The 27,555-nt window shown below is 37.4% G+C and overlaps 1 protein-coding gene across 3 annotated transcripts in view; it reads right to left on the bottom strand.

Moving 5' to 3' along the window:
- The window catches only part of FOCAD (focadhesin), a 97,599-nt gene that overhangs the window by 47,565 nt on the left and 22,479 nt on the right, over positions 1-27,555 (bottom strand). For all 3 annotated transcript variants that reach the window (XM_018080970.2, XM_018080971.2, XM_029962904.1), the window contains 10 exons: positions 25,142-25,348; positions 24,621-24,708; positions 23,742-23,944; positions 18,713-18,970; positions 12,236-12,340; positions 11,726-11,827; positions 10,462-10,592; positions 8,801-8,927; positions 770-904; positions 364-414 (listed from right to left, as the gene is read on the bottom strand). In XM_018080970.2, the coding sequence (XP_017936459.2) occupies positions 364-414; positions 770-904; positions 8,801-8,927; positions 10,462-10,592; positions 11,726-11,827; positions 12,236-12,340; positions 18,713-18,970; positions 23,742-23,944; positions 24,621-24,708; positions 25,142-25,348 (1,407 nt within the window). The remainder of the gene's footprint in view (positions 1-363; positions 415-769; positions 905-8,800; positions 8,928-10,461; positions 10,593-11,725; positions 11,828-12,235; positions 12,341-18,712; positions 18,971-23,741; positions 23,945-24,620; positions 24,709-25,141; positions 25,349-27,555) is intronic.

Here is a 27,555-nt window from a genome sequence, read left to right as displayed (position 1 = left end):
AAACACACTAGTTCCACCAGCCCCATGGTGGTTTATAGTCAAACATTCCCACTGCACTACAGTACTCTACAAAAGAATTGAGTTAGTTGTCGCAGCAGCATCTTTGTCAAGAATGCTTCACCATGTTGACGCTGAAATCTTCCAGAGGAAGTCAAACTAGTTTGTGTTATAATTCTCCTTGGCAGATGTTAGGATCATCTTTCATGTGCAGTACACTGCTTCAAAAACAGTATTAAATGGCCAGCAACAAGCAGAAAACCCTATTCGGAAATGAGATTACTGACACTGTCTTGACAGAAAAGTACAAAACTTAATGTCCAGTTGCTGACATCAGAAATCAACATTTTCAGTTGTATCACCCACCTTGTTCTGCGTGTTGTTCCAGAGGAAGCTGATAACTTGGGCTTTGAATTTCTAAAAAAGAAAACAAAATATGCGTTTATGTTTTCTTTAGCTAAATAAGCAGTTGAAATAGGGGCAGTTACCTGAAACAAACTGCTGCAACATCAACATGCACTGAGCTATAAAAAAGAGTACAGGTTTGAACTCCAGACATGTTCACCTGTCCTCACACTCTAGGAGAGGGAAACCATAGATTAACCTTGCACTGGAATTCCTTACATATTTCCCAGGACTCACTAATGCAAGCAAAAATTGTGAAACTGTATGGAATGTGCATTATGATAAATTAAAAACAAGCAGGCTCATTTAAAAGCTATATACAAAGATACAATAAAAGAAAGACTCACCTTAGTCCATGAGTACATACCTCAAATTCATTTGTATTCACTGTTAATGAGGGAACCAGGGCAAACAATTCATTCAGAGCTTTTAAAATGAGGGGTCTTGTATCACAACTCAGCTTCGGCGACAGCGCACTCCATGTAGAACGGATGCAAACAACCTGAAAGGAAAGTGGGAGACACCATTACTAACAGCAATCCCAATTCGACTTAAAATGTCTTTCCAGTGCTTGTCCTCACTCTTCCTACTTGGAGAACAGGAATATAGTTCATAAACATAAAAATAGCATGCATGTTAAAAATTCACTTGTTTATCAATTGACACAATGCAGTAAATACTGCATAATACTTCACCAGAGAAAGCACCTCTCAGTAGGAGTATGCAATATTATGTGTTATGCAAAATTATATGTTAGCAATATGCAAAGCTGTAGTAGATGTATCTTTACACAACACTACTGCTCTACTTAACTTCATCAAATTAGCCTAAAAGCAAGCTGTCTCTCAGAATCCAACAGGAGGAAAGCAGAGGAAGCAACAGAGTAAAATATTTCCCCTGGAAGCCCTCCAAATGAAATTGCTTTAATCTTTAAAAACAGTCAAAGCCAACAAAATTTGCAGAACAAATGAAAAGTGTAAAACTTCAATAATCCAGAAGTCATTGGAAACTGTCAAACTACAATAAACACTAAACACTAATTCCTAATACTGAACTGCTATCTAGCTATTCTGAACAACTTTTATAAAAGCGAAAATAATGTATAAACATTTACACTATATCTACAGCACAGTAGTGCTACGTAATCGGTCCTACATAGCTCTTCCTGGGTACAACACAGGCCTCATTCAGCTTATTTTCACCTTTAAAGATCTGCATGACAGCTCAACAAGTACTCAGTACATTTTGTATTTCTAGGCACTGAAAAAAGTCTGGAAGATGATCAGTCAATGGTACAGTTCTAGCTGTAGAATTGTACAGAATTCACAAAAACCAGTCAAGTCCCACAGGAATGTTGACTAGACAGCATTATTGGCACTAAAACTTTCTCCTTTTTTCCGTGAGATTTTTTCAGTTGCCCGTGCTTTCTCTTCGTAAGGAACCATGTATTTTAGTGAAAAATTAAGTAATTTCCATGCAGTATTTCATCAAACCTCATGTGGCTACCTGTGGAGGACTTAACTTTTCAGATTTTTGTCACCACACCTAGAATAATTCTGTCTATAATTTATCTGTTGTTACTATCTGTCTTTCAGATTTCAGGCTCCACAGCAACAAAAAGAGTACTAAACAGTGAAAAGATGCAAAACAAATAAACAACCCCCTTCCCAACAAATAAAACCAAAAACCCCAAGAAACTACTTCTCTCTTCACCCCACTCCCATCCACCCCCCAAAACTCAGTCTTTTAAAGGGAAAAACATACCAGAACTGCAAATCAAAACCCTTCTTTAAACAATCTGAGCAAATGCCATGAAAGTTTCTTTCAGCTGTATGAAATTAAAACAAAGCAACAAAAAACTAAGACATAGAGAAACAGAAATTGATCTATGAAAGGAAATCAAATAAAGATATGTTTATGAAGATATTCCACAAAGGCACTAAGAAGGATAGTATTATTCTGCACTGAAAAAACAGAACACTTGGTATCCCTGAGTGCAGGTAATTGTCAAATTAAGCAGTCACTTAAGTGCCTGCAAAACACATTTTAGAGTGCAGTTTAAAAAGCTGAATCCATTTCAAGTTGAATCCATTTCAAGAATAGCAAACCCATTAGTGTGTTTCTATGGTAACCATCACTGACAGATAGAAAGACCTCATCTAATTAATTCCAAGTGAAAATGATACCTCTCTTTCCCTCCTTTCAAAACACACTATTTGCAAGGATAAGAAAAAAGCTCTTCCAGTGTTCAGAAAGACAGACGTACCTATTAGCACTTACTAAACTATCTAGAAATATTAAGTTTGTAATTAGTTAGTTCTCTGGAAAGAGAAAATACACCGTGTATTAATATGTGGAGAAACAAAGTTGTATATTCATGGTGTCCCATCTGATATGGTAATTTAGGAAGACTAACAAATCATTAGCCAGCCAAGAAAGTTTCAATTCATTCTCCAACTTCAGCTAACAGGTAAAAAAAAAAGGCCATAAAAAATCACCAGCATTCTAACAGAAGTTTCAGATTTATCAGATATGCATACCACACAGACGAAGCTAGTGAAATCTAAAGGAACAACATACATCAAATGCCTTTTATCAACTACATTGAAACAACATATTGGTTTTAGACCATGCGTATTTGGTATGCCAAAAACACTGGCCTTTCATTAAGTCATGCATAATCAATAGTGTTACAATAATCATGATAACTTATACAGTATTCAACTGACAATTGTTTTCCACACATATCACATAAGCATCATACAAACTAAGTACAGTATCACTGCCATACAGGATCTACTACTTCGCTGACTAAATGGTATTTCAGTGTTTTTGTCAACATCAAAATATTTTCACTACAGAATCAATTTTCTTTTCTTTCACAAACAGAAAGGATTTATTTTCTTTACTGCATGTAAAAGGCATCCATACTAATAGCAAAGATTATAGTAAAATTCTATTTATTTGAAATCTCTTGACATATGCCTTTTTTGAGAAGTGGAAGTCCAGCAGAAATTCAATTTTTCTACTGGCTAAAGGAAGCAGCTTGAGTTTCCAAACGCTAAACATTTTATTGAAGGGTATAGGCATCACTTAGAAGAGATTCGGTTTTTGTCTTAGTTAAAGTAGTGCAGCTTGGAATACACCACAACTGAAAAAAATTTTGCTGCACACTGATAAAAAGGAGAATTTACAGTATGTCTCACCTGTCCAAATGCTGCTGACAACTAAATACTTGGTCTTGAAGTGATCTCGTATGACTTCAGACATATTTGGGCAATAACCCAAATAAACGTGGTGAATTGATCTGAAGAAGGAAAATGGCTAAACATCATCTGGTGCACAATAAGCACAAAAGCTAGAGGATATTAAAGCCATCACTGAGCACAGAAGTGCAATTTGGCCTGTCATTAACGGCCTTCACCCTCAATTGCTGCAACACTAAAGTTCCTTTAAAAATATACTTTTTTAATGCCTAAAAGCTTACGACTGCACAATTCCTTTCAGAAGGTATTTTCTAGACTTGCAACATAATAGCAGTCCTACAGAAAAATCCTACCAATGTGAACCGATGGAGTAGAGGGATCAAAAGAGTGGGAGGCTGATACTTCACACACCATAAACAAACACAGTAAATAAAAAAAGGTTATAAAAGCAGTAACAACCTTGACATGATGTCTTTCTGGAGGAATGGGCAACTGCGATAAATATCTTGTGATCAAGTTTATCTGCTAGTCATGAATCCCCAAGGAAAAGCCCTGTAATTCCAGATACACTGCTCAGCTTCACAAAGTTGTCCTCTGAAAATGCAAACCACTCTAGAAAACTAGCAAGATAAGAAAACTTTACAACACTGGTATGCCAATTACTATCTGAAAAAAAAAAGAATCAATGCAAATCAGAAAATGTATGTTCACAGATCTAGACACACTAGTGTCCTACTTTGATAAGTCTGTTTTCATCTTTTTGTTCTTTGTGGGTTTTTTTCATTCTGCATTTGTTCAGAATAAGATGATATTGCCATCTGCAGACATTACAACCACACAGTGCTTTTAGTACAGTACATTTTGGTTTACATTTGTGTTTTCTTGTTATTCAAAATTTATTTTAAAATAGCAAGCTTGCCACTACACAAAGCACTGACTGCTAGATGGGAAAAACCCAAAGCTAAGTTTTACAGATGTCTAGGAAACACAAAGCAGGTTTCAGGTGACCTACTACTCTAAAAGGGTCAGAAATCTTGGGGGAAAAAGTAGGGAACAACAACATTTAAACCAATATGATTGGGGGGGGGGAGAGCAAGCACAATACTGAGCCAGTATTTCCTCTGAGACAAATATCTATTCATACCAAATCTCAGCAAGGTTGGTGCACCAAGTCTATCACAGAATCCTACATTCAGACAAATACTTAGGTTGGAATGGACCTCTGCAGGTCACCTAGCTCAGCCTAACTCTCGAAGGAGGGTCAACTGATTAGGTTACGCAGGGACTACTTAATTTGCTTTTTAAGGAGAAATGGTGGCTTTAACAGTTGTAAGATAATAGGTGCAAAAAACATTTGTAACTTCTCTTTGCCCAATCAGAATACTTTCAGAACAAGGAACTGCAACAAAACCCACCTGACCCATCCTGTACTGCAAAGTGTTACACATGCCAGCCAGCTACAGAAATACCTGCAACTTGCAGAAAGCAAAGGGCATACCATCACTTTGCTAAGTGCTACACACTGTGACTGATCAACAAACCTCTACAATGAAAGAAGGTTCACATGGGCAAAGATTATATGCTCATGAAGCTCAGACAATAACACAGGCTGAGATTGACCATAGCTTTTGCAAAGAAACCAACTCAACACAAAAAAGACCTTTCTTTTAGAATACAGCTATAAACAGTTTGGTGGGTCTCAAGCTACAGGTCTGAGCTAGCTTCAACCCACATACTGCCTCCAGGGTACTGGGGATGCTCAGCATCATGACAGTGAGCAGATAACAGAGACCAGCAATGGGAATCACATTGGTATTGTGACTGAACCCTCAATTGTTATATTTTGCAAAGTGTAACTTATATTTGTATTGTGATGTTGCTATATTTTGTATCACTCTGCTGAATTAGAAATTCTGTGTAACAACTATGTTCAAATAAATAAGTTTGATATTATACGTTACATCCTTCATGCACAGAATATCTAAAATAACCTGGTCAGAGAGTATTGAACTCTGACACACACTGTGATTATTATAAATTATGCTGCTTGCCCCATGAACTTAGTGGATAAATATGATCTAGAAACAATTTAGAGTAAATAAACCATCTTCTCTTCAAAACACATTTTGCCCAATATGCCAAAACCAGCTGACATGACAAAGTGATCGTGCCACAGAGGCAGAAAGAAGCGCTGCTATTAATCCTGAGGATTAACAGCCAAATCACTCCTCAATGCCATTTTCACAGAAAAATAGTTTGGTCATGATTGTTATGTCTACAGAGTATGTACTCATTCAAATGCAAAGTGCTTACACTGAAATTTCAGCTACAAAATGGAAATTGTTTTTGTGGACTACACTAGCAGCTGTCCAGTTTATGCTAACAGATTTTAAGTACTTGGAGCACAGATTTGCTTAATTTATTTTGTGTCTTCAAAACAGGTCAGTAACGTTCCTAGTCAACTTATTTTACTAACTCATTCCATCCAGGGAAAAACCCTTACCTATACAGAATTCATCCTGGGAGTCTGGCAGCTCCCTTCAACTCCAGATCTTTACAGGTAAGGAACTGTACCCACATTACTGGTTAAAGAGTTCGGACAGAAATTATGATGTTAACTATATACAAGACCAATGATATAAAATAAGTCAAAAAGAGAACAAGGAGTAAATCAGACCTGAGAAAGAGAAACTGGCAGAGACTTGAGCCCAAGAAGTAATGATACTCCGATTGTGTCTCAACACAAACCCACCATTTCAAGAGTACAGTTTTCAAATGTACGCTGTTTAAACAACATTCAGCTTTGTAATTCCTTCAAAATGTCAGTCATCATTATTTGTTCTCGCAAACTTTCCAGTTCATTATATTACTCTGATATGCTGGTTTCTTTCTGATCAGTATAACAAATAGATACGGACTTAGGGAATAAACAGTAAGAAACCACTTCCTCAAAAAGCCTGGAAAGGGGATTTAAATCCTATACTTAACAATTTTATTCTTGAATGTTTCTTGGCTGGCACATTGTACTCGATACATTAAATCAATTAGATGCCAGAATAGATAGCCTCATATGAAGTACATTGGCTTCTGTTGAAATCACTGGGGAAAAAAACAAACTATATGCCAAGAAATAGGAAATGTGGTCTGGCAAGAACTGTGTGTATTTTAATCTTTGATGTGCAAGTCACTGTGCACTATTCATTAAAGACCCTTTCTTATACCTACCAAAAAAATCCCCCAAAACCAGAGGGGTGGGGGGAGCATCTAGCCCTTCTTATAAGTCCTACAAAAGCTAAGCTTACGCTCTTAAGGCTATTCACGTAGGATGCAGTTTGTGTAAAGCCATTACCTTTATACAAAACAATTACTGTAGTCTACAAAATGGAAAACTATTCTTCCATAACAGTCAACCGAAAAATGTTACAGTACATTTTATTATAGCATTGCTTTTATGAAAGAGTCTGAGACACTCAGAACTCAACTGTGACAAAGCCACATGGTGTATACAGTTCCATCATGAACTAAGTCAACACTAAATATATGAAAACATAATTTATTATTCTAGTGCAGAAGCTGACTGAAAATTAGGTGCTCTCTAAAATTCTACATCTAAGCAACTGTACATGGAAAAGCTGAGAGATTAGATCCCTTTCCCTTAAGTCAGTGGCAGAAACAGAAAACTCCAAAACAAAACCAACCTCTATAATTATGTCCTTTCTGCACTGCAAACCGGAATCTAAATATTAAATAAGGGACAGACTTCATTACTTAACCCAAATGGTTACCCAGCTTACCAAACCACAAAAGAATTCTCTGTTAAAGTTTCAGTATAATTACGTGGCAGGTCTGGTCTCCCAGAACATTACAATATAATGGGGGAAACAAAGCAAATTGAGGAGGGTCCATAAGAATTTCAACAGGAAAAATTGGTACCAGTCCACAAAGTGATTCTTTCCTTCTTTTCTTTCTTCCATCCCAAGTACCTGGAGCTGTTTTAGTCTTCCAGTTCTCAACAGTGGTACAGTACGTCTATTCTCAAATGAGGCTATTATAGTAAGATGTGACACCTCTCACACACCTAACTCCTGCTTTTTTGCAGGACAAAGTCCAAATATAATCCAGCCTGGAAAAACAGTGTTTCAATACCAAAACCAGTAGTGATATAATCTATGTGACCTTAAGAAGAGCCAAACTCCACACCAAAAGCAAAGCAAACAAAAAATTACCCTTAATAAGTTGTTTCTTAGTAGTCATTGCCTGAAGATTTTTAACTATATTGAATACCACTGAATGTTTTCAAAGGAATAATGTGGTAATGGCTGGATTTTGTTGGATTGGCCTCACTCCACTGAAAGCAAATTAGTGGATAAATTTAAAATTGCAGTTTGGCAGAGAAATCAAATATTCTTACAGGATATAATTAGTCCACTAACTCTGATGGCCTGTGTAGTACACGGTTTGTCAACAGTGTGATTCGCAGCATGTCTATGTTTGCATGATGATGTCTGGGATGTCACTGCGGAAACAAAGAGCCTTGAATCCTAACTCACAGATATCATAGCATCACAGTACAATCTGGGTTGGAAGAGACTTCAGGATATTTCTAGTCCAACTTCCTGCTCAAAGCAGTGTTACTACAAGATCAGATCCAGTTGCTCAGGGTTGTATCCAAAAGGAATGTGAAAATCTCCAGGGACGGACATAACACAATCTCTCCAGGCAGCATGTTCTAATGCTTACTTGTCCTTTTCATTAGTAAGTAATGAATGCTTTATAGTAAAACAGAAGCCTCGCAGCTGCAAGTGGTTTCACTCCCTATCTGGTACACTCTATGAATGAGACCCAGCAGGGCAGGCCAGTAAGGAGATAAAAAAACTACATGATTTGCATACTTTTTGGCTAATCAGAATTATGTGCCCACAATCTTTCTTTTGAAATCTCAAAGAAAGACGCATGGAGGGATGTCTTCGAAACAAATTGCGAAGCTCTGAAGGGTTGACCTGCTGTGGTAGAAGTTCACCGTACAGTTTCCCAGGAACTACTAACTTATGTTGGAAGAGAGGAATTAAATTTGTCTGAAGAAAAGGAAATTCTGCAACAATCCAAAGTACTCTTAAAAAAGCCAACTGGGAAAAAAGCCCATGAACCACAAGCAAAACACAAAACACAGGGACAAGCCAATTTAATCTTACCTCAGCCTCACAAAGTGCCTGGAGACCCTGTAGTACTATGGCAGCCGGTGAAGCTTGATCAGGTTTTGTGCATTCATTTAATACCTGGGAAATTGCAGCCAACATGTCTGCTCCATGCTGGTATGGTCTAAAGGAAAAAACACGAAGATAGAAGGCAATATTCCTGTATACACACAAGTTGTAACCTATACACAAAAATTCATTAAGTGCTGGTTTTGTTTATGTGACAATTAAACCAGCCTAAAAGTGGGAGGAAAAAAAACAAACAAGGAGGATATGACAGACAGCTATAAAGGCTAAGTGACACAACGAATTAAATCAGCAGGCACCAAGTTCCAAATATAAGATCACCAAGTGGTTAAGTTATGGAAGTTTTTGTCCAAGCATGTTGTGTATGCCAAAAGATTATATCACTGAAGAAGTGACTAAGAATGAAAATGTGCTATTCTTTGCTGCAGTCTTCTGCAAGTAGTATTGGTGGAGATTTTGGCACCAAAAGCCTTTTGTCCTTCTTACATCAGATAGCTACGTTTTTCCATTTCTTTTTTTTGCTCTAACGCCATTTGTCTCGCCTTCAATTGCCTGCATGGGGCTGCTTGTTAGCCTTTCAGTCTTTTATTATCCATTCAGCTTTTTGGGTTGTGATGGTGGAAGTGTCAAGTGCTGATTCAGCAGTGCCTCATACTATTTCTGTAAGAGTTTGCAGTCAATAGCACCTGGTTAGGTGATTCATATGCATAGAACATTCTGACTTATTCCATTTGCTCTCATTTTCTTCCAAACAATTTCTAAATGCACAAAGAATGTGCATACGTCTGAACTTTAACTATACCACTTACCAGGCAAAAAAAATATTACAAATGCATTGAGATTTCTCTCTTGCTTTTCAGCCTTTAAAAATTACTTGAAAGATGCTGTTTGGCAAAATTGAAGAGGGTTGAAGAGGTAAAGGAAAGGGTACTGTCTTTAATAGCTTGCTTTTTAGTTGTTGATTAAAAGATACACGAATCTTCTCAGTTGTTAGTAACTGACCCTCAAGAAGGAAAGTGAAAACTGGAACCCAAGATAGATGACAAAGGGAACATAAAACCAGAAAGTAAATACTAATGCATTTTAAAAAAATCTTTACAGAAACTGCAAATTATTATCAAGTACTGATATTCATGGATTGTTAGAACTGGAAAGGTTCAATATATCATCCTGTTAGACTTGCACAACGGTGTTCTGTGGTACCATATCTGAATAAAGACCGGATATGTGCACATGTTGCAAAATGTGCTTTTCAAAAAAACACCCAATCTTTCTCTGAATAGATCAAAAAATACACCACTAGTTGTTTCTTCCATTGTTTTATCTCTCCTTTTTTTCTAATTTGGAAGTGTTACGCCTAAAGTTTCTACCCTGGATCAGTACAGGACACATGTTTTGTTTCAGGATGAAGAACATTTAATTTTCACAGCATGTATATGTGCTTTCTATTAGTCATAATAGAAAACTCCAAACTTTCTAGCTGCTCAGATTAAGAGTGGCTGAGTCTGTGTCTCAACTAGGAAAATATTACTATTAATGTCACAAATGTAGGTAAAAATTATTATGCAGCTTTTCTGACAAAAAATTGCTTTCCCTTACAAAGACATATGATGGGTAACACTTGCACTTACCTCTGCCTACATATATCTCTTATACAAGCGGCTTTAGCAATCAGCTTTTCCCACTGAGCATCTTTGTCAACAGACACAGATGGCATGTCAGACATCGCCAAGAACTTCTGCAACTCTGGGTAAATTCGGTCCTAGAAAAGATTCAATCTAAAAATTATCATCGTACCTTCAAAACGATTTTCAATTGGTAACACTTCTACATGACTTATAAATATCACTTTTATTGTATAACATATTTTGCTTTTCTTCATTATTGGAATCTAATGCTACAATGAGCTCTACCTGGTTTTTGCAGACCAAATTTATATTGCTATTTAAAAAAAAAAAACTGAGAAGGAAATCATTGTTATATAACTTGCACAGGTTTGGGCTGGGGTAGAGTTAATTTTCTTCACTGTGGCTCCTATGGGGCTGTGTTTTGGATTTGTGCCAAACACAGGGTTGATAATATAAAGATGTTTTAGTTATTGTTGAGCAGGGCTTACACAGAGCCAGGGCCTTTTCTGCTTTTTGGACTGCCATGCTGGCAAGGAAGTTGGGGGTGCATGGGAAACTGGGAGGAGACAGAGCTGGGAGCTAAGGATATTCCAGACCATATGAAATCATGCTCAGTTTATAAAGTGAGGGGAAGAAGAAGGAAGTGAGGGAGTGTTTGGAGTGATGGCATTTGTCTTCCCAAGTCAGAGTTATATGTGATGGGGCACTGCTCTCCTGGAAATGGCTGAACATCTGCCCACCCATGGGAAGCAGGTGAATTAACTTGTTTCACTTTGCTTGTGTGCATGGCTTTTGCTTTCCCTATTAAACTGTCTTTATCTTAACCCATGAGTTTTCTGGCTCTTACCCTTCTGATTCTCTCCCCAGTCCCGCTGATGGGGGAGTGAGTGAGTGACTCTGTGGTACATGGCTGCTGGCTGGGGTTAAGCCACAATACTAAGGTCTTGTTCTTACTGAATATTATGAAAAGCAGAAAGCTGCCCTTCAAAAAATTTTTCTTTTTAATTCCAGCCTGAGACCTCATGAAATGAAAGTTTCATGAAAGACATACTATGAAATTTTTCACTAGAACAGAATCAGTATAGGCACCACTTACACCATTTACTTTATAGTCCTGATAATGACATACTAGTATAAGCAATGATCCAAAATTAATTTCTTTCCTTGTTTAGAGGTAATGAAGTTTTTCAACTGGACTTATTATATTGAATAAGTAAAATAACTATATTCACTATGTAATAGTGAATAACTACAAGAATTTTCTAACCTGTCTTTCCCACAGTGATGTCATCAGCCGCGAAGCAATTGCTCTGAGCTTTGGTGTGCTCCCCAGCATGTGTATGGCACGTAGAATCTGAGCTACACAAACCTGAAAGAAATTTTTTAACCAAGTGTCACTGTTATCTTATATGCCCAAGGACAAAGCCTAATCTACAAATAATTATTTTACAACCAAGTACAACAAGGAGGTAATTGTCCAACTGCAATGTCAGAAATAAACTGGAAGTTGTTTTCCAAAAAACTTTAGAACATAATGAGTCCAAGGGCATCTATCTTCTCATGACATATATAATGATGATACAGTATAGACAGTAAAGCATAATGTACATTTCACTCTAAAACAAATATCATAACCCTTCCAAAGTACTACAAAGTTACGGTGAAACTTCAAAATCAGTTAAGCAAGCCATGTATTGCTTAGTCTAATTTTTTTTTAATAAATAAATGACCTTTCATTGATACAGTTTTCGTTTTACTAAAAATTTTTCATTCTGACCTTGTGTACACCAAGTGTAGGCAATGTATACAATATATCCCTGTAAAGTGCAGGCTCCAAAGGTCTTCCTAATTTAAATACCAGAACTGGGATAAGATTTGGAACCTAAAATAAAACAAACACAGGACATAAATTGGAATTTGTCAACATGACACCTTACATAAGACAGTGAACTTGTCAGAACATACCAGCAGGTCCTACAGTTTTTGCTTGTGTACCTTCTTACCACTATGTGATTAAATCTAATCTTAAATTAAATCTACTCATGATTTCCCACAGTACTTCTTCCTTTTGCCAGAGGCAGTCTTGGGCAACTCTATTTCATCTTACGCTAGTTCTCTAGTCAACAGGCATTCTTCTACATTGTAGCTACATTGGATGACACATACGGCAATCAGACCAAATGACATTCAACATAAATTATAATTAAATCATATTCATAGTCCTTAGTTATAAAAGAAATCAAACATGCTTAAAGACAGCCTACTTAAGCCCAGCCTTCATCAGCTGTGATGGGAAGCGCATTTTAAGTCCTGTGTCCACATTAATTTTGTTATGAAGCTTATTCTACAGTAAAGAGACATTAAATGAAAGTTCTACAATGACCTCTATACTAACATCCACTAAACAGATACTAAGTTTGATATACAAAATTCCCAGGAGAAGTCTAAGCCCGTGCTACTGTGAGGCCAGTTACAAGGTATTGTCATTTAAAGTCTACTTGTTTTCAACTGTATATTTCAATTGTAATATCAAGAAAAACCCCAAAATGTTCTGGTACAGCAAAGCTGCTCCTCTCCATCTCCCTCACGGAATGGATAAACAACGCTGGAATTAATTTCAATATTATATTTATACTAAATCTTCATCAGGGGTGTAACAGCTCCATGAAGCTGATTTGACAATTCATTAGCTCCCAGTAGGCAGGAGTGGGAGGCACACTGCCTGTCAACACCGCCTTCTGCATTCCCCACACCACCAGAGTATGTGGCAGTTAGGTCAAGTCTGTCATTAGCAACCTGAAGAAGGGTTTTCAACGTTATGTTTTTTGGTTTTAAAACTAATTTGCATCTCAAAAATGATGCTGAAGTTTCTCAACAACTCTCCCTTTTAAAATAAAATTAAACATACAAGACAAAGCGATATTATTCAAGAAATAAGCCTGAGAAGCGTTCTCTGTGATTTGGTGGTCTGATTTTTTTTTTTTTCTAAGCTACAGGACAATTGTTCTTCTTCAAAAGCACAAGCTAAGAAAGGATAGCAGGTATCAATTCTGGGCTGAATTTTGGAAGAAGGTTGTCCAGTAGACAAGGCAGTGAAATGAGAAGGTGTTTGAAAGCGTTCAGTATTCCAGCATTCCTGGCTCCAGTAAGCAAGACAAAAGTACTGGACAATTCAGACAATTCAGACAAGGATCAGTTTTTCAGATAAGTACACAAATGTAGCTAAGTTTCTGCTTATAAAAGCTATAAAATAAATTTCTCTTGAAAATCAGAAGCACTTCTTAGAATACACAAGCTAGGTTTTCAAAAGTTTCATGTATTCTAGAAGGATCCTAACCAATAATTTTCAATCATGAAGAGTCTGTCCACAAGACCTGAGTATGATATGATTGCTTCCCTACAGCTCTCTGAAGTTTACATAATCAAACAAACAAAATAGCATCAGGTACCACCTGAGCAAGCCAAATCCAGTTCAATGCATCCTTAAACATGTTTTCTACCCAAATAAAAACGTGTTTTACCTTTTTGTTTTTTAATGTACTCCCAGACCCCAAATAACACAAAATAATGCACATTCAGATGGATTTCCCAAGATGTCATTTACCACTAAAATAGTTCATTCTAGCAATTGAAAGACCATAAAAGAATGCATGTCTTCTACAGACTCATAATCCTCAAATAACCATAACGGATCTTATGCTACTATTCACCAGTGACCTCTCAGTCAGATAATTTAATTTCTTCCCCTTGCAGCGCAGCAGTGGTTTCACAGAGTGAAATAACAATTTCTGCACAAGAAAATTCATCCAATTATAAAGACTGTATCAAGTCTATCATTAACAGCACATGTCACAGCAGTCTCCGGAGTGATTTGACTTAATATAGCCTAAGAGCCCATGTTCTACTCTTCACCCTCAGCCTTTAACAAATATTTCTGGACTTTCTTCCACAGTGTTTCAGACCATTACTCCAAAATGCTTCCACTAAAAACAGATCCAAAATAATCACTGTCATGGTTTGAATCTTGTTTTCCCCCAGAGGCTAGAAAAGTGGTAGATCCCAAGGGGTGGAAACCCCTGGAAGTTTTGGAGTTCTGTCCAATGGGCGCTCCCGCAAAAATGTCAACATTCCACAAGCTCACTGGAAAAGAAGAGTTGTAGTTTGGTGATTGTTGAGGAGAGGTGGCCATGTTGTAGAGCCACGAGGAAGGGCTCTGAGCCCCTTGGGCCCTCTGGGCCACCCAGCCCCTGGCTAGGGGGCTGCAGGGACCTGGAACAGCATAAAGCTGGGCTAGGTGCCTGTAGTTATGCCGGGAGATGTTTTCTCCATGGGCACAGAGCAGCAGCCGGCAAGCACCAGAGAAACGGTGGCAGAGAGCTAGACAGGAGATAAGGACCTGAACTGGAGGAGCAGCAGAAGCAACATGCAGCACCAGAGAAAGGACTCCTGGAAGGAGAGCCGGGAAAAAGAGAGCCAGCAGCTGAGAGACAGAGTTCTGGGGGTAAGACTGTACCAGCCCCCCAAACTCCTTTGAGATCCCTCTGAGAAAAGAGGGAGATGGACTCCTGTTTAGGAGAAGAGTTTTAGACATGCAGCACCGGAGTGAGAGAGGAGCTGAGAAGCTCAGAGCGTCCCGGAGCTGGACCGGGACGGCCAGATGGAATGCGGGGGGAGTTGACCTTGGCTCCCCCCCCTTGCACTGCTGCCACGGTGGCAGCCTGAGAGACAGGGCACAGAGGCCCTGCAAGAGATACCAGACCGTCACGAAGACCCCCCTGTGTCTTCGTGATATGACGTGGTGACACGACCTTGTCTGGGGTTACGAAGCCCATGGAAGACCCCTTTGTCTGCGTCAAGGGGGCCGAGGGAGCTTGGATACCTCCCTCGTGAGTGCTGGCAGAAAGCCAGCTATCAGCTGCTGCATGTGGAGAAGACAGACAGACTGCTGCCTCAGAAGATGCTGCTGTTCAAAGACTGAAAGGGATCTGCCCTTCTTTCCCTCCTGGACTTTTATTTGGAGGGGAGAAGAGATCTGATCCATTGTAAATACATATGTCATGGTAGAGATAGTTTGTGATCATGTGTATAATGTGATATAGTATTTATTTGTACAGTCATTGTAATATATTCCCTTTCCCCTCACTTTGAGTCTGGTGTGTGTTTTGTCTGGAAAAACCCATCTCACATTAAGTTGAGATGTGGGAGGGGGAATGGAGCTAGGGAATTGGATTTGGGGACTATCTCAAACCATGACAATCACTTATCTTGCACCATAAAACCACTTTCACTCAGTGGAGAAGGAGGAGATACATGCAGAGAAGCCCTCTACAGCCTTTCTTAATGGAAATGGTAAAGAAAAAAAGAAAATCATAACCAGAACAATGTCTGCAAAATCAATTATGGCGGTAATTTTTAAATCTAGCAATGTTTTTTTAAATGCTTCATTAATTTACTTCAGAGACAAGAGATTCATTATAAAACCAACATTCACTGTGAAAATGGGAGCTACTGTTAGGGAACACTGCAAAGCGCTGTACTAAACATGAAAATAACGAGGATAGCATTCTCGATGCATGTTCTCTCTTTCTGACCCTGTTTTGTTTTGAAACACAATTCTTCAACTCAGATTTTGCATGGCAATCACTTCTGGCTTTTCAATTCAACATTCACAGCTACAACCACTGTGTCACTTTGTGATTCAGAAAGTAAAAGAATTTCACTAGCAGCAGAATTAGTGAATATCTAAATCACTTAAAAAAAACATACAAAAAACCCCACCATACAATTCTTTTCATACTATGACCTTCACTATGACATGTTAGCACTTCTATCTATTCCTCCGTAGTACAGGTAGTTCAAAGTTTGGCTGCAAAGTGGACACTTCTTAATTTTGCCCTGTGGACATTTAACTTCTGCAACACTAAGTGCTGACGCCTTCTAGCCCAAGGTTACTTTGATTTGGACATGATTCAAAGTTTAAAAGGATTCAGAATACACCCGCTACACCTGCTACAAACATCTGGCTTTAAGAGTGTCTAAGTGCTGTTAACACCAAAGAACAGATTCAAGTTAATATAGATATGACTGTTGAAAAATAAGGTTGGGTTTAACAGCCACTTTTTGTTCTCTTCTTCTCATACCCATCTTCTGACTTTCTTCTTCTCTTCTTCAGAACAGCCTTCTAACTACTATGCTGCTCACACCGTCCACTGCATACTTCAGAAAGTGTTCTAAGAAATTGAAGATTCAAAATATCTAACAATTTGCTGTGAGGAGCTTTCCACTTTCTTACCTTAAAGGACATTCCAACCACTTACTTTCATCATCTTTTATAAAGCACCATTTATTTATGTAGAACTGAATTAAAAAAGAACCAAATAAAGCAATTCCCAAAGTATAACTCTGCCATCAATATGTTAGCGATAGTTGCCTGTACATTGCCCATGGAGTTTATTAATCACTTATTTCTCCCACCCAGGAGCTTCAGTGCTTTCTCCCCTTATACTGTTATTGCAAGAGAAAGACATCATAAGTCCATGGTAATTCTTCCGGTCTAAGAGAGAGAGCATTGCATGTACAAGAAACAATGTAATAAACTTCCAGCGCAATGCCACACTGTAATAATCTCTGTGGAGCAATTAAGCAGGCTCAGAACTAAAAAAACTTGTCAGAGTCAAGACAGATGCCAGGTGATGCCTGGTTCAAATGAGACAGACAGTAAGTTCAAGTTTTAAAGCATTAAAATATTTTGCAATAAAAGACATAATTTAAAAGACAGAAATGAGGTAGATATTGCTAACTGGAGAATATTCAGGTGTCCTTGGTTGCACTTAACCAAGGACTGAGAAGAGAAACATCATCCTAATTAAGTGCATTACTCTTCCCACACAAAATTTTCCAGTATTACTCAGCAGAACATCTGCTGTATCACTAATTATACTGATTGCTTTATGTGATATTATGAAAAAGAGACCTGAATACCTTACATATTTCGCAAAAAAATGTTTTAAAGCCCACAAAAATAAAAAAATCTAAAAGCTCTCCACTTCCACACCCTGTTAGCAAAGAAAATGTGACCCAGTAAGACAGTATCGACAAATCAGGGTTAGAGTTCCGCATTTTAAACAATGGTTTCTAATTCATGCAGACTTCTGCTGATCACTAGGAAACAAAAAATATGATGAAGTCTGAACTTTATCTTCTCATTGCCTCTGGGCATGAGTCATTCTTCCCAGTGCGGGGGAGGACTTTTTCATGAGCTTGAAGGGCTTCTTAGTTCTGAAGCAGTTCTGAAGACCACTCAATGGTATGTGTCCACCAATCTTTTTAACTGTACTGGTGAACAAAAGCTTTGGCTTAAATAAAGTAGAAAAACCCATTCACATAAATGCTAAACACAGCTTCAGGTTAAATTATTGTCCCTGTATCTGTCTAAAGCTTCTGTAATTCTGCCTAACTTGCACTTTGATTTGTCTCTAAAATTGTTCATTTAAATATTCTAGATTCCTCTAATAAATTCACAACAGTCATTCCCTACAGTCAGACTTCAGCCCATTCTGCTCAGGTGCCATATTGCTTCAGTAATTTTTTTTCAGCAAGTTACCACTTTTTTTGAATGACTGACAAATTGCATTTTGAACAACTATATCAAATAGGTAATCAACAAAGCATTATTCCTTTCCTCTTTCTGTAATATGTCACTGATTTATCATACAACTCAAAGTCCTAGTGTAACAAAACTAGTTAGAGAGTCCACAGACAAAAACAGGAAATCCACTCCAAAAAGCCTGGAGTTAACTCATGTTGTATTTTCATACTTACTAGAAAATATCAACAAATACGCCAGTCTTTTTCCTAAGTCCAAATAACTAAAAAATACTCCAAAACACAGACATAATACATATTTTGTTGTAACTGACACACAAAAAGTGAATTCCAGACAGCTGAGGGTACATGTATGTGCACCTCTGTGCAGGATGAGGGTCAGTCTGCATCAGGAACAGCAGCCCAGCTGCAGCCTTAAAAGTTCTTAGGTCCAGATGCCTGAAACTGGTGAGACTTGGATCCAGAGGCTACTCTACATACTGAGCATGCACCACTGCTAGAGGGATCCTTACTGTACCCACCAGGAATGCAGGTATATCCTTGCCACTTGTTGGACCTAGGGTCATGAAGCTGTGGTAGCCTTGCCCTTCTTGGGCTGCTAAATGCTGTCCAATTCCTGAAAAAAATTGCACTAACAGTAAGTCTTTACCTGAGAACAATCAGCCTTGGCTATTTCTGTAGTAGTCTGAAGCACAACATGAAGAGTGTCTCCATTTTCTTGGATCAGTAGATAAGCCAACAAAAGAAAAACATGGGCAGGGACTTGACTGCTAACAGATAGCAGTGATTTCACTGAAGATAACCATTTAGTAACTGCAGACTTCTCTTTCAGGAGCTCTATGATCTTCCAGGTTGTGTACAATGAACTGTAAGAGTTGGTTATAGGAAAAAGGAGTTTGCAGGACACCTGAGAACAAGTGAAGCAAATAAAAGTCTCAATCAAACAAATAAGGTACCACAAAAAACCAAAAACAACATCCAAGTTGTCATCCAAAACATTTTTTATGGTCCCAATGCAATAAATGCAAATAACAAACTGCAATATATTTCTTTGAAATCCTTTCTATGAATTATTGCATTATGGATGTTTCAATGGTGTGTAAGTTCTGAGCTGATTTCCCACCAAGTCTCCGAGACCCAGTGAAAGCCTTCTCCCTCCCTCCCCCTTTGAGCAAAGGAAAAAAGCTATAGAAACTGAAAGAAACCAAAACCAACTGAACTATACCAAAATAAATATATATATATTTTTACATATATCACTGTTATATACAGTGAGAATACTATGTACAACCCCAAAAAAAGGGAAAGCGGAAGGGAAAGAGGGAAAACGAACAAAAAGGGACAAAACCAAAACATATATGCTCAAACAAAAACCTGGAGCAAAACAAAGAACTAGCAAAACGAAATCTCAATACTTCCCTTGAAAAAAAGCAGGATCGCGCCAGACACCACCGGCACCCTCCACCTTCTGCGTGGCAAACAACAAGCTTAAGCAGGCCTCAACTCCCAGATGAGCAAGACCAACCACAGGGACCTGCTGTCTCCCAAGCTCACCAGAAGGGAAGAGGATCTCGGTGTCTCCTCCCCTCATATTTATACCTCTGTTTACATAAAGGGATAGGGTGGAATACTTCCTTGGTTATCAGGAAGGAAGGCCTAAGACTCAAAACAATTACAAATGGGTTGATAATTTCATACTCAGGAGTTCCCACTTCATCTGACATCCATCACTCCTGTTCCTGTTGGTGACTGGAGTGCTACTTCCTCACTAAAATTGACATAATAAAACTAGAGTATATTAAAAGCTTAAGTTCCTGACAATGACAGGAGAATCATAAGTTTAACTATCATCTACATTATTTTTAGAAAAAACTGTCTTAACTTTTAATAGTACTTAATATCACAGTTTAGGTTAATCTGTTTTTACATTTTCTGTTTAACGGATTTGTTTCTCAGAACAAAATGAGCTACAGTTGCAGTCACAGAAGATAACATTTAGCAGCAGGACAGTAGTAAAATAAAAATGAGGAATCCTCTTAAGTTGGATTTTCATATATGTAAGAGTATATACATTCTAAAGTTCCTGCAAATAAAGTTTAAAGTGATTCATTAGAAGAGAAAAGTTTAATCCAAGACAAGCCATTTCTTTACTATTAATTCTCTGCTTCCTTAGAAAGTACAATGTTTTCAGAAATACCTCTCCACTATCAAGACAGTAGTTAGCGGGCAGTGATTAGGTGAAGAACATTTATATAAAGATCAGGTCAAGAAAGTACTTGAAAAGAGGTCTCCAAATGAACATAAAAAACGGAATTCAGATTCTAAAGGGCAGAGAAAAGAGATTTTGAGTGGCAAAAGCTGTTCTAAATGCAGAATTTCATTTTAATCACACTGTAATGTAAACTTATTTTGCCTAATAGAAGGTAGAATGCCACTGTATTTTAGATTACCTTTTAAAAATAACACTAAAGTTAGCTTATTCCATTATTTACACTTTACTATAGTGTATGTTAAAAATTCAGCAGTCTATAATGCTCTCTCTTCTGGCTGGCAAGATCACTTGGAGTCAAAAACCTCTTCTGAATACAGATGTGAAATTGCCATTTATTGAAAAAGGTAATTAAACTTTATCCAAGGACATACAGTGCCCTAAGAAGAGCTTCAGAATCCGTAACATGTACTGTTTAGTTACCTGCCTCTAGAAGATAATAGGTCCTGAAATCAAGATCAGACTATTAAAGGAGTTTTGTTGTTGTTTTGGGTTTGCTTGTTTTCGTTGTTGTTGTTGTTTATTTTAAATGCCTCAAAAAACCTGCTAAAATTGGTAGAGCCTGAAATATTATATTGGTATTTCCCATTCCCTATTCCATCCGCAAAGGTTTTGCTTCAACAAAATAGCACTCACTCCCTTCTCCCTTTATTTCATCTGCATAAAAACAGGTTATGATTATAATTTTACTTTAATACTGCATTCCATTCAAGTGGGTTAGGTAGAAAATTTCAGTCCGTCAACATGAAGATATACATATATATAAATCCCTCAATGGCAAAACATAAGTGAAGGTTAGCCTCATTCTAACTTTCAAAATCATGGGACTACAGGTAGAACAATTCTCTACCATCAATGCAAAAAAAAGCCCAAAAAACACCAAAACCAAAAACCATTAAAGAACATGTAACTTGTGTGTGCGGTTAAAAGCAAAGAAGCAGCATGCCCTCTACACAAAAGTGGCCAAATACCCATTGAGGACTACAAGATCCTTTCCAGGATTCTAGGGTATGCAGATACAAAAGTCAGAGCTCAGCTAGAACTGAAATTGTCCAGAAATATCAAGAAGAAGAAAGGGTTATTCAGACGCACAAGTAGTTAAGCAGAAACACAGGGAAGACATAGGTGTCCCAATGGACAACACACTGAACATGGGCCAGCGGCACATCGCTGCAGCTAAGAAAGTAAACAGGATCTTGAGCTGCATCCATATCCAGCAGAGAGAGATGTGATCATCCTACTTTATCAGCACCCATCAGACTGCACATGGAGTAGTGTGTCCAGTTCTGGTCCCCACAGTTCCAAAACAGATGCAGACAGACTGGAGAATGTCTAAAGGAGTGCCATGAGTTAGGTCTTTTCACACTGCGGAAGTGAAGGTTAAGGGGGATGCACCACTGCTTTCCAGTACATGAAGGGCAGTTATTAAAAGGACAGAAGTTCTCTCTTCATAAAGAATCACATGATAGGGCAAAGGGCAACAGACACAAGTTGCCTGGGAGAGGGGCAGAGATAGTTTTACATTACAAGAAAAGACATTTTTGACAGTGAAAACAATCATTCACTGGAACAACCTCTCCAGGGACATGGTGGAGTCTCCATCACTGGAGGTTTTAAAGATGTGATTGGACAGGGTACTAGATAATCTCATCTAGGCTCCCGTTCCTATGAAAGGCTGGATCAGACGATCTTCCAGTCTGGGCTGTTCTGTGATTCTATGAAAATATACCATAACTTAATCATGTTTGCTCTTAAATACTTTTATTCAAAGCTTGTTCACTGTGGACATAACATTTGGTTTTTCCTACCTCTTTTTGTGCCCATTTCCAGTGCGAGGAAGGTCTAAGAATAATGCAATCAAGATTTTATTCTCTTAGCATTGATCTGATCCTACAATAAAAATTGACTGAACTCATGGGAACATTGAAAAGAAAGTCTATATTTTTTAATCTTTTAGTTGAGAACCAAACATCATGGGCATACTTATTACAGACAATGACAAGGCAAAGTAAGTGTCTGTCTCCCCATTCTAATTGCTAACCATGTATTACCAAAGATCTGCCATGCTACCTGCTATGAACTCTGCAAGGATCAGTGAGACAGAAGTGAAGAGACTGTTTGAGAATTCCCACCAAAGACAAGTGTTTTCAGTTTAACACGGCTAACAGAAAAAGTTAGTCATCAAAAGCGATTTAAACCCTTAACAGAAAAGCTTTCACATGCTTTTCTGAAGAAAGAGAATACCAGAATTAGTACAAAGTTCTGTTACAGAAAGCCAGTGTAATACAATGCACTGTAATCTTGTCCTACAGTAACCCAGTAGTCATGTAAGACATTAAAATAGCTTCTAAAACACAACAGAAAACAAAACAGGTGGGTCAGTGACACAGGGCATAGAGGACCGAAGTGCTTCAGAAATCCCTCACTGAAAAAAGCCTCCAGTGGCATCAGTACAGGCTGTCACCCAGTAAGTCCCATCAAAAGAAGTGAGCTCTACTTAAAGTCATCTCATACCTATTCTTTCAGAGCAGAATAAGAAGTGTAAGCTTTAGTGAACTTTAAAACAGGTATTTTTCATTAGGAGTACGAATGGGCTTGCCTTTTCAAATTTTGGAAACAGAAGATGAAGTTGGTGAGGTATTCCAGGACAAGGAGACATGGTAGAACTCAGAACTGGCATTCTGTTTCTGTCTCCAACTGGTCATATCACCGCTCTCCTTATGCAAAATAACAGGAGTGTAAAGCAGAAAGGGAGTTTAGTTTCCCCACTTCTAAGCATATCTTGATCAAAGAGACTTGTTGTGGTGAATGGAAGAGAAGTGGGACTTAAGTAATTAACAAAAAAACCCCAAAACCCCAACCAAAAAAAAAAAACAACCAATAACCCAAAAACACACCAAAAAGAAAACAAAACAAAAAACCCAACAGCATAGAATGAATCAGGTTAATGAGCTAAAATATGCTAAATGACACTTAGATACTCTGTAACTGTCTTCAGCCAAAGGAGAAAGAATGGTAGTTAACAGTCACATACAGCACTAATGAAAAGGACAGAGACAAGGAAAATAAGCAAGTCTGAGAGAAACAAAGTAAATACACATAATCCTGCTTTCTGTAAGTCCTGCTACTTGCTTTATAAGGTAGGTGAATTCTTCAATCTATACAGTCTCTTAAAGTAAAAAAATCCTATTTGTTAAGTAAAACAATATTTAGCTTACAAACACACTTCCACTTCCCTAATAGTCTAGTTTTATGGACTATACATACTTCCAAGTGTTTCCATAGAATGTATTACCCAAAGAAGCTCACACATGCAGAGTCTTTCCAAGTCAAAGGATAATGCAGCAAAATTGTTAAATGTCTCCCCTACCTGCCCCAAAAGAAGAAAAAAAAACCCTTATCACTTTACCATTTCCCGTTTATCCTTCAGACTTTCCTCCTGTAATATTCCCAAAAGATTTACAGCCAGCTGCTGCCTGGTAGTTCCAGAATCATCCCCTAAAAGGCAGTCTCCAACTGTTGTAGAAGATAAGATCTGTAGCACGGGCATCACCAAAGTCAGGGCTGTGGTTGAAATATTCTTGGTTTCTGAACATGAAAGGAGCTTGTAGGCTATTGAAGACAAGGTGGGGGGGAAAAAAAGTCACGTAGGAAAAAAAGAATTAACATAATTTGTACTTTTAGACATGATACAGACATCTTTAGGAAACACTCCAGTCAAGCAAAGTAACAGTCCCAGATTTACAGTATGTGTATACTACAGTTGAAGGGCAAAAGATTTTTTGGTGAAACTCCAATTTTATTAAGAGACCCATACACTTCTGTTGTTTATAGCAAAGTACCTGATGGTAGCAAGAAATAGAATGTAGCAGACCTTTGCTTTTATTGGAATAACTGCATTAATCAAAACTGCTAAGTCAAAAGCACAGCCAAACATTGCCATGACTGTGAGGCCTGCTCTCAATACCTGTCAAAAGAAACCATTCAGGATACATGAACCTCAGCTGAGAATATCCTGTTGTTGATTAAAAAATTAAACATATAAGCTCTAAGACAAGGAGGACCTTAAAAAACAGTCATATCCATGGGAAAAGTCACTGTTGCAGGAAGAATTATCTTTATTGCCATTACTTTTTAAATTCAGGAAAAATTCTATTTATTAAAAAAAAAAAAACATTTCACCATCCAGTCCAACTCCAGGAGAATGCAGTGTTTATTTTCATAAACATGAAGAAGCAAAGACACAGTTTTAAGAGTGTGGATTCCTCTTTCACAAGAAGAGCTTTACCTAGACTCAAGACAGGCTTTTGCTGACTTTCTGGTGTTTGCAGCAGTAGAAGCGCTAGCCCAATTATACACTGGTTGACCGGAAATACCTATGAGGAAAAAAAAAGGCATTGTTTCAGTGTCATTAAACAGTACAAATAGGCAACTATCAGAACAGTGAAAGGAGTATCTTCATGAATTCCACTGAGTGCACATGCAGTGACAGAGCAATCAATGATGAATATGAACAGTACAAAACCAGTATTTTAACTAAATAATTACAACATTTTAATTTGTTACTTTGTTCAAACCATTTTAGTTCAGTTTAAACCAATTCCTAAACTAAAAGATTAACTGATATATACAGAATCAATTAAGTTTTCACCTTCTGAAGATCTTTAATCAAGAAGTAAAATTAGAAGCTTTTGAAACAACACTGATTGCCTGCAGATGAATGCCATGTATGAATGTCTGTACTGTCTTAAACATGAGATTCTTCAGATTTAATAAAACTATTTTATTTTTTCCCCCATATACTCTTACCTCTTTTAAGAGCTCAAAGTTGTCCTCTATTAAGGAGACCAAAGATGAGCATTCTCCTGTCACATCTAAACACACTTCACAGAAGCATAACAATTGCACACAAAACTCAGATAACTGAACTTTCCAAAACACAGGATAGCGTAGTAGGCTGAGGAATAGCTCTTGCAGATAAAACAAGGCTTCTGTAACTTGCAGTAAGTCTTTAAGCTGTAGAGAGGGGGTTAAAACAAAACAAAGCCAAAACATATGATGATTTAGTTCCTCTTCTATATATACACAGAATTTAGAATTAATTCTTTTCGCTCTGCTATGTTTCCATTGCAAATAGTACAAAATCTTCACAGAAACTCATTTATGGACTAAACCATGGAATCCCTCATCCAATTCCCTAAAAAAATAAAATTTATGTACTGCTATTTAATATTTTTAAGTAAAATGAGAAACATGAAAGAATACAAAGATTTCATGGTAGCTGATGAGAAAAATCCCTTTTTACTCAAAAACAATAGCAATTCATTCAGTCCTCAAGATTCTTGCAACAACATAAAAAAAAAAAGTGTTTGACGATTTCATAGAGCAGGTAAATATTCTTATAACAGAATAATAATATAATAAATATAACAGAAACATCTGGCTCCAGGATATTTCCTCTGTAATGTAACCAAGATTTTAACACGTTTCAAAAGAGAAAGGCAGGTTTTACCTGCTTATAAAGCACCATGCAAGCTACTTACTACAAAAATTAAAAGCTGTACAATACCCAAAAGCATTAAGTATCTCCATACTTGAAAGCCAACTAAAGATGTTTCAAGAAGCAGGTTGCCTCTAAGTCCCCATGTGTTAGATGACAGTTCTTGAAAATTCTAGTTCCAGACAAACTGTTCCAACCCAAACTCTGGAGCCAGCATTAAGCATAACATCTTGATTTTTATTCCCTTTTTGTTCTATAAATAATCTGTTCTAATCTTAAGCCTCATGGCCACTGAATTTATCACCTGAAAAGTCTGCAGGTGAAGAGATGTACTTTTGACAGCTTGGTTTATACTGTCAGACAAAATGACAAAGTGTTTCAACATTTATACTACACATAAAGGATTACATTAGGCTAAGCTAAAAGGAAAGAGAAGAAGAACCTGAAGTTCAGAGAAAGAAGGGTAAGGAACTGACAGATTATAAAACAGTCCATCAAACAGGCTTCTTGAAGGAATACTTTCCTTTCTGTTGTGAAAGTTGTATCTCAGGCAAGACAAAAAGCGTTCAAGCATTAATATGAGTTGAAAAATATGCAACTGATTTCTAATTTAAAAAAAAAAGTGCCAACGTGCATGGAGGAAAGAAAGGCTCATAACTGATTTTTTTTATAAGTCTTCTTCAATGCCATTTTATGGCTAAATGTTACCAAGTCTGAAGCTAGGTCATACATTCAAGGCACAATGTTATACTGAAGCTCAGGTAGAATCAAGACAAAATCAGAAATGTCTCTATGACTAGAAAAGGTCAGCATGTACCTATCATCACAAAGAATTGACCTGAGCCAAGACAAACATGTATGACACAAGTTATAGTTTCACCAAAGGACTGAGAAAAGTAGCTATGAGTACAAAGAAGACTTTACTAGTAAAATCCCTCACAAGAAAGATGATACCAAATATCCTCAAAACAAGCCAACTTATCTTTACATTACTTATATTAACGAACCTTCTCTCCATGCCAATAAGGCCATAGCACCTCATGTTTGACTGAATACATCTGAAACTAAAGATGTTGTCCTAATATCATAAGAGGAAGGAAAGGTACATAGGTACAAAAAAGCATAACTGATGTCACATTAAAGCATGAGGCAAAGCTGAGCTACTAAGCTTAACGACATCCTAGGTCCATAACCAAAGTGGACAGAAAGATTAAAATTCATAGCTCCTAGCAGGTATTGCTGTGCAACTTAAAAGCATATTTATAAGCTTCAGCATATTCCAAAAAGATTAAATTTTGTCAGATCCAGTAATCCCACTCTCACAGAGTGAGAAAAGAATATCTAGAAGTACTTAAATCATACTTGTCATACAGTTTGTTTCATTTTAATATTATCCATTTTAAGTTAAAAATCTGACAATTAACCTACCATTTAACAACATTTTCTCATTACTGTCTTTCTAAGTTTACTATATGTTTACTGAGGCAATTAGTTGTAAATAAGTATGGTAAACATGTTTTTCGATTTCCATCCTATCAGGTGTATCAGATTTGAACAATTAAAGTTTTATCTTCTACCAGAAAGAGACAGTTTGTTAGCCTTTTGTACTATCAACAAATCAGGTCCACAGAAAATGGAAGAGAATGCTGTATTTGTACACTTGCAAGATAATAATGTTACTATCATTGCTCTGATATCATATATTTGTAAAAGGCGGGGTCAG

Source organism: Manacus vitellinus, unplaced genomic scaffold (genome assembly GCF_001715985.3).
Source record: "Manacus vitellinus isolate BGI_N305 unplaced genomic scaffold, ASM171598v3 scaffold_50_pilon, whole genome shotgun sequence".
Lineage (NCBI taxonomy): Eukaryota > Metazoa > Chordata > Aves > Passeriformes > Pipridae > Manacus > Manacus vitellinus.
Note: the sequence above shows the minus strand (reverse complement) of the source record. Positions and strands in the feature narration are given on the sequence as shown.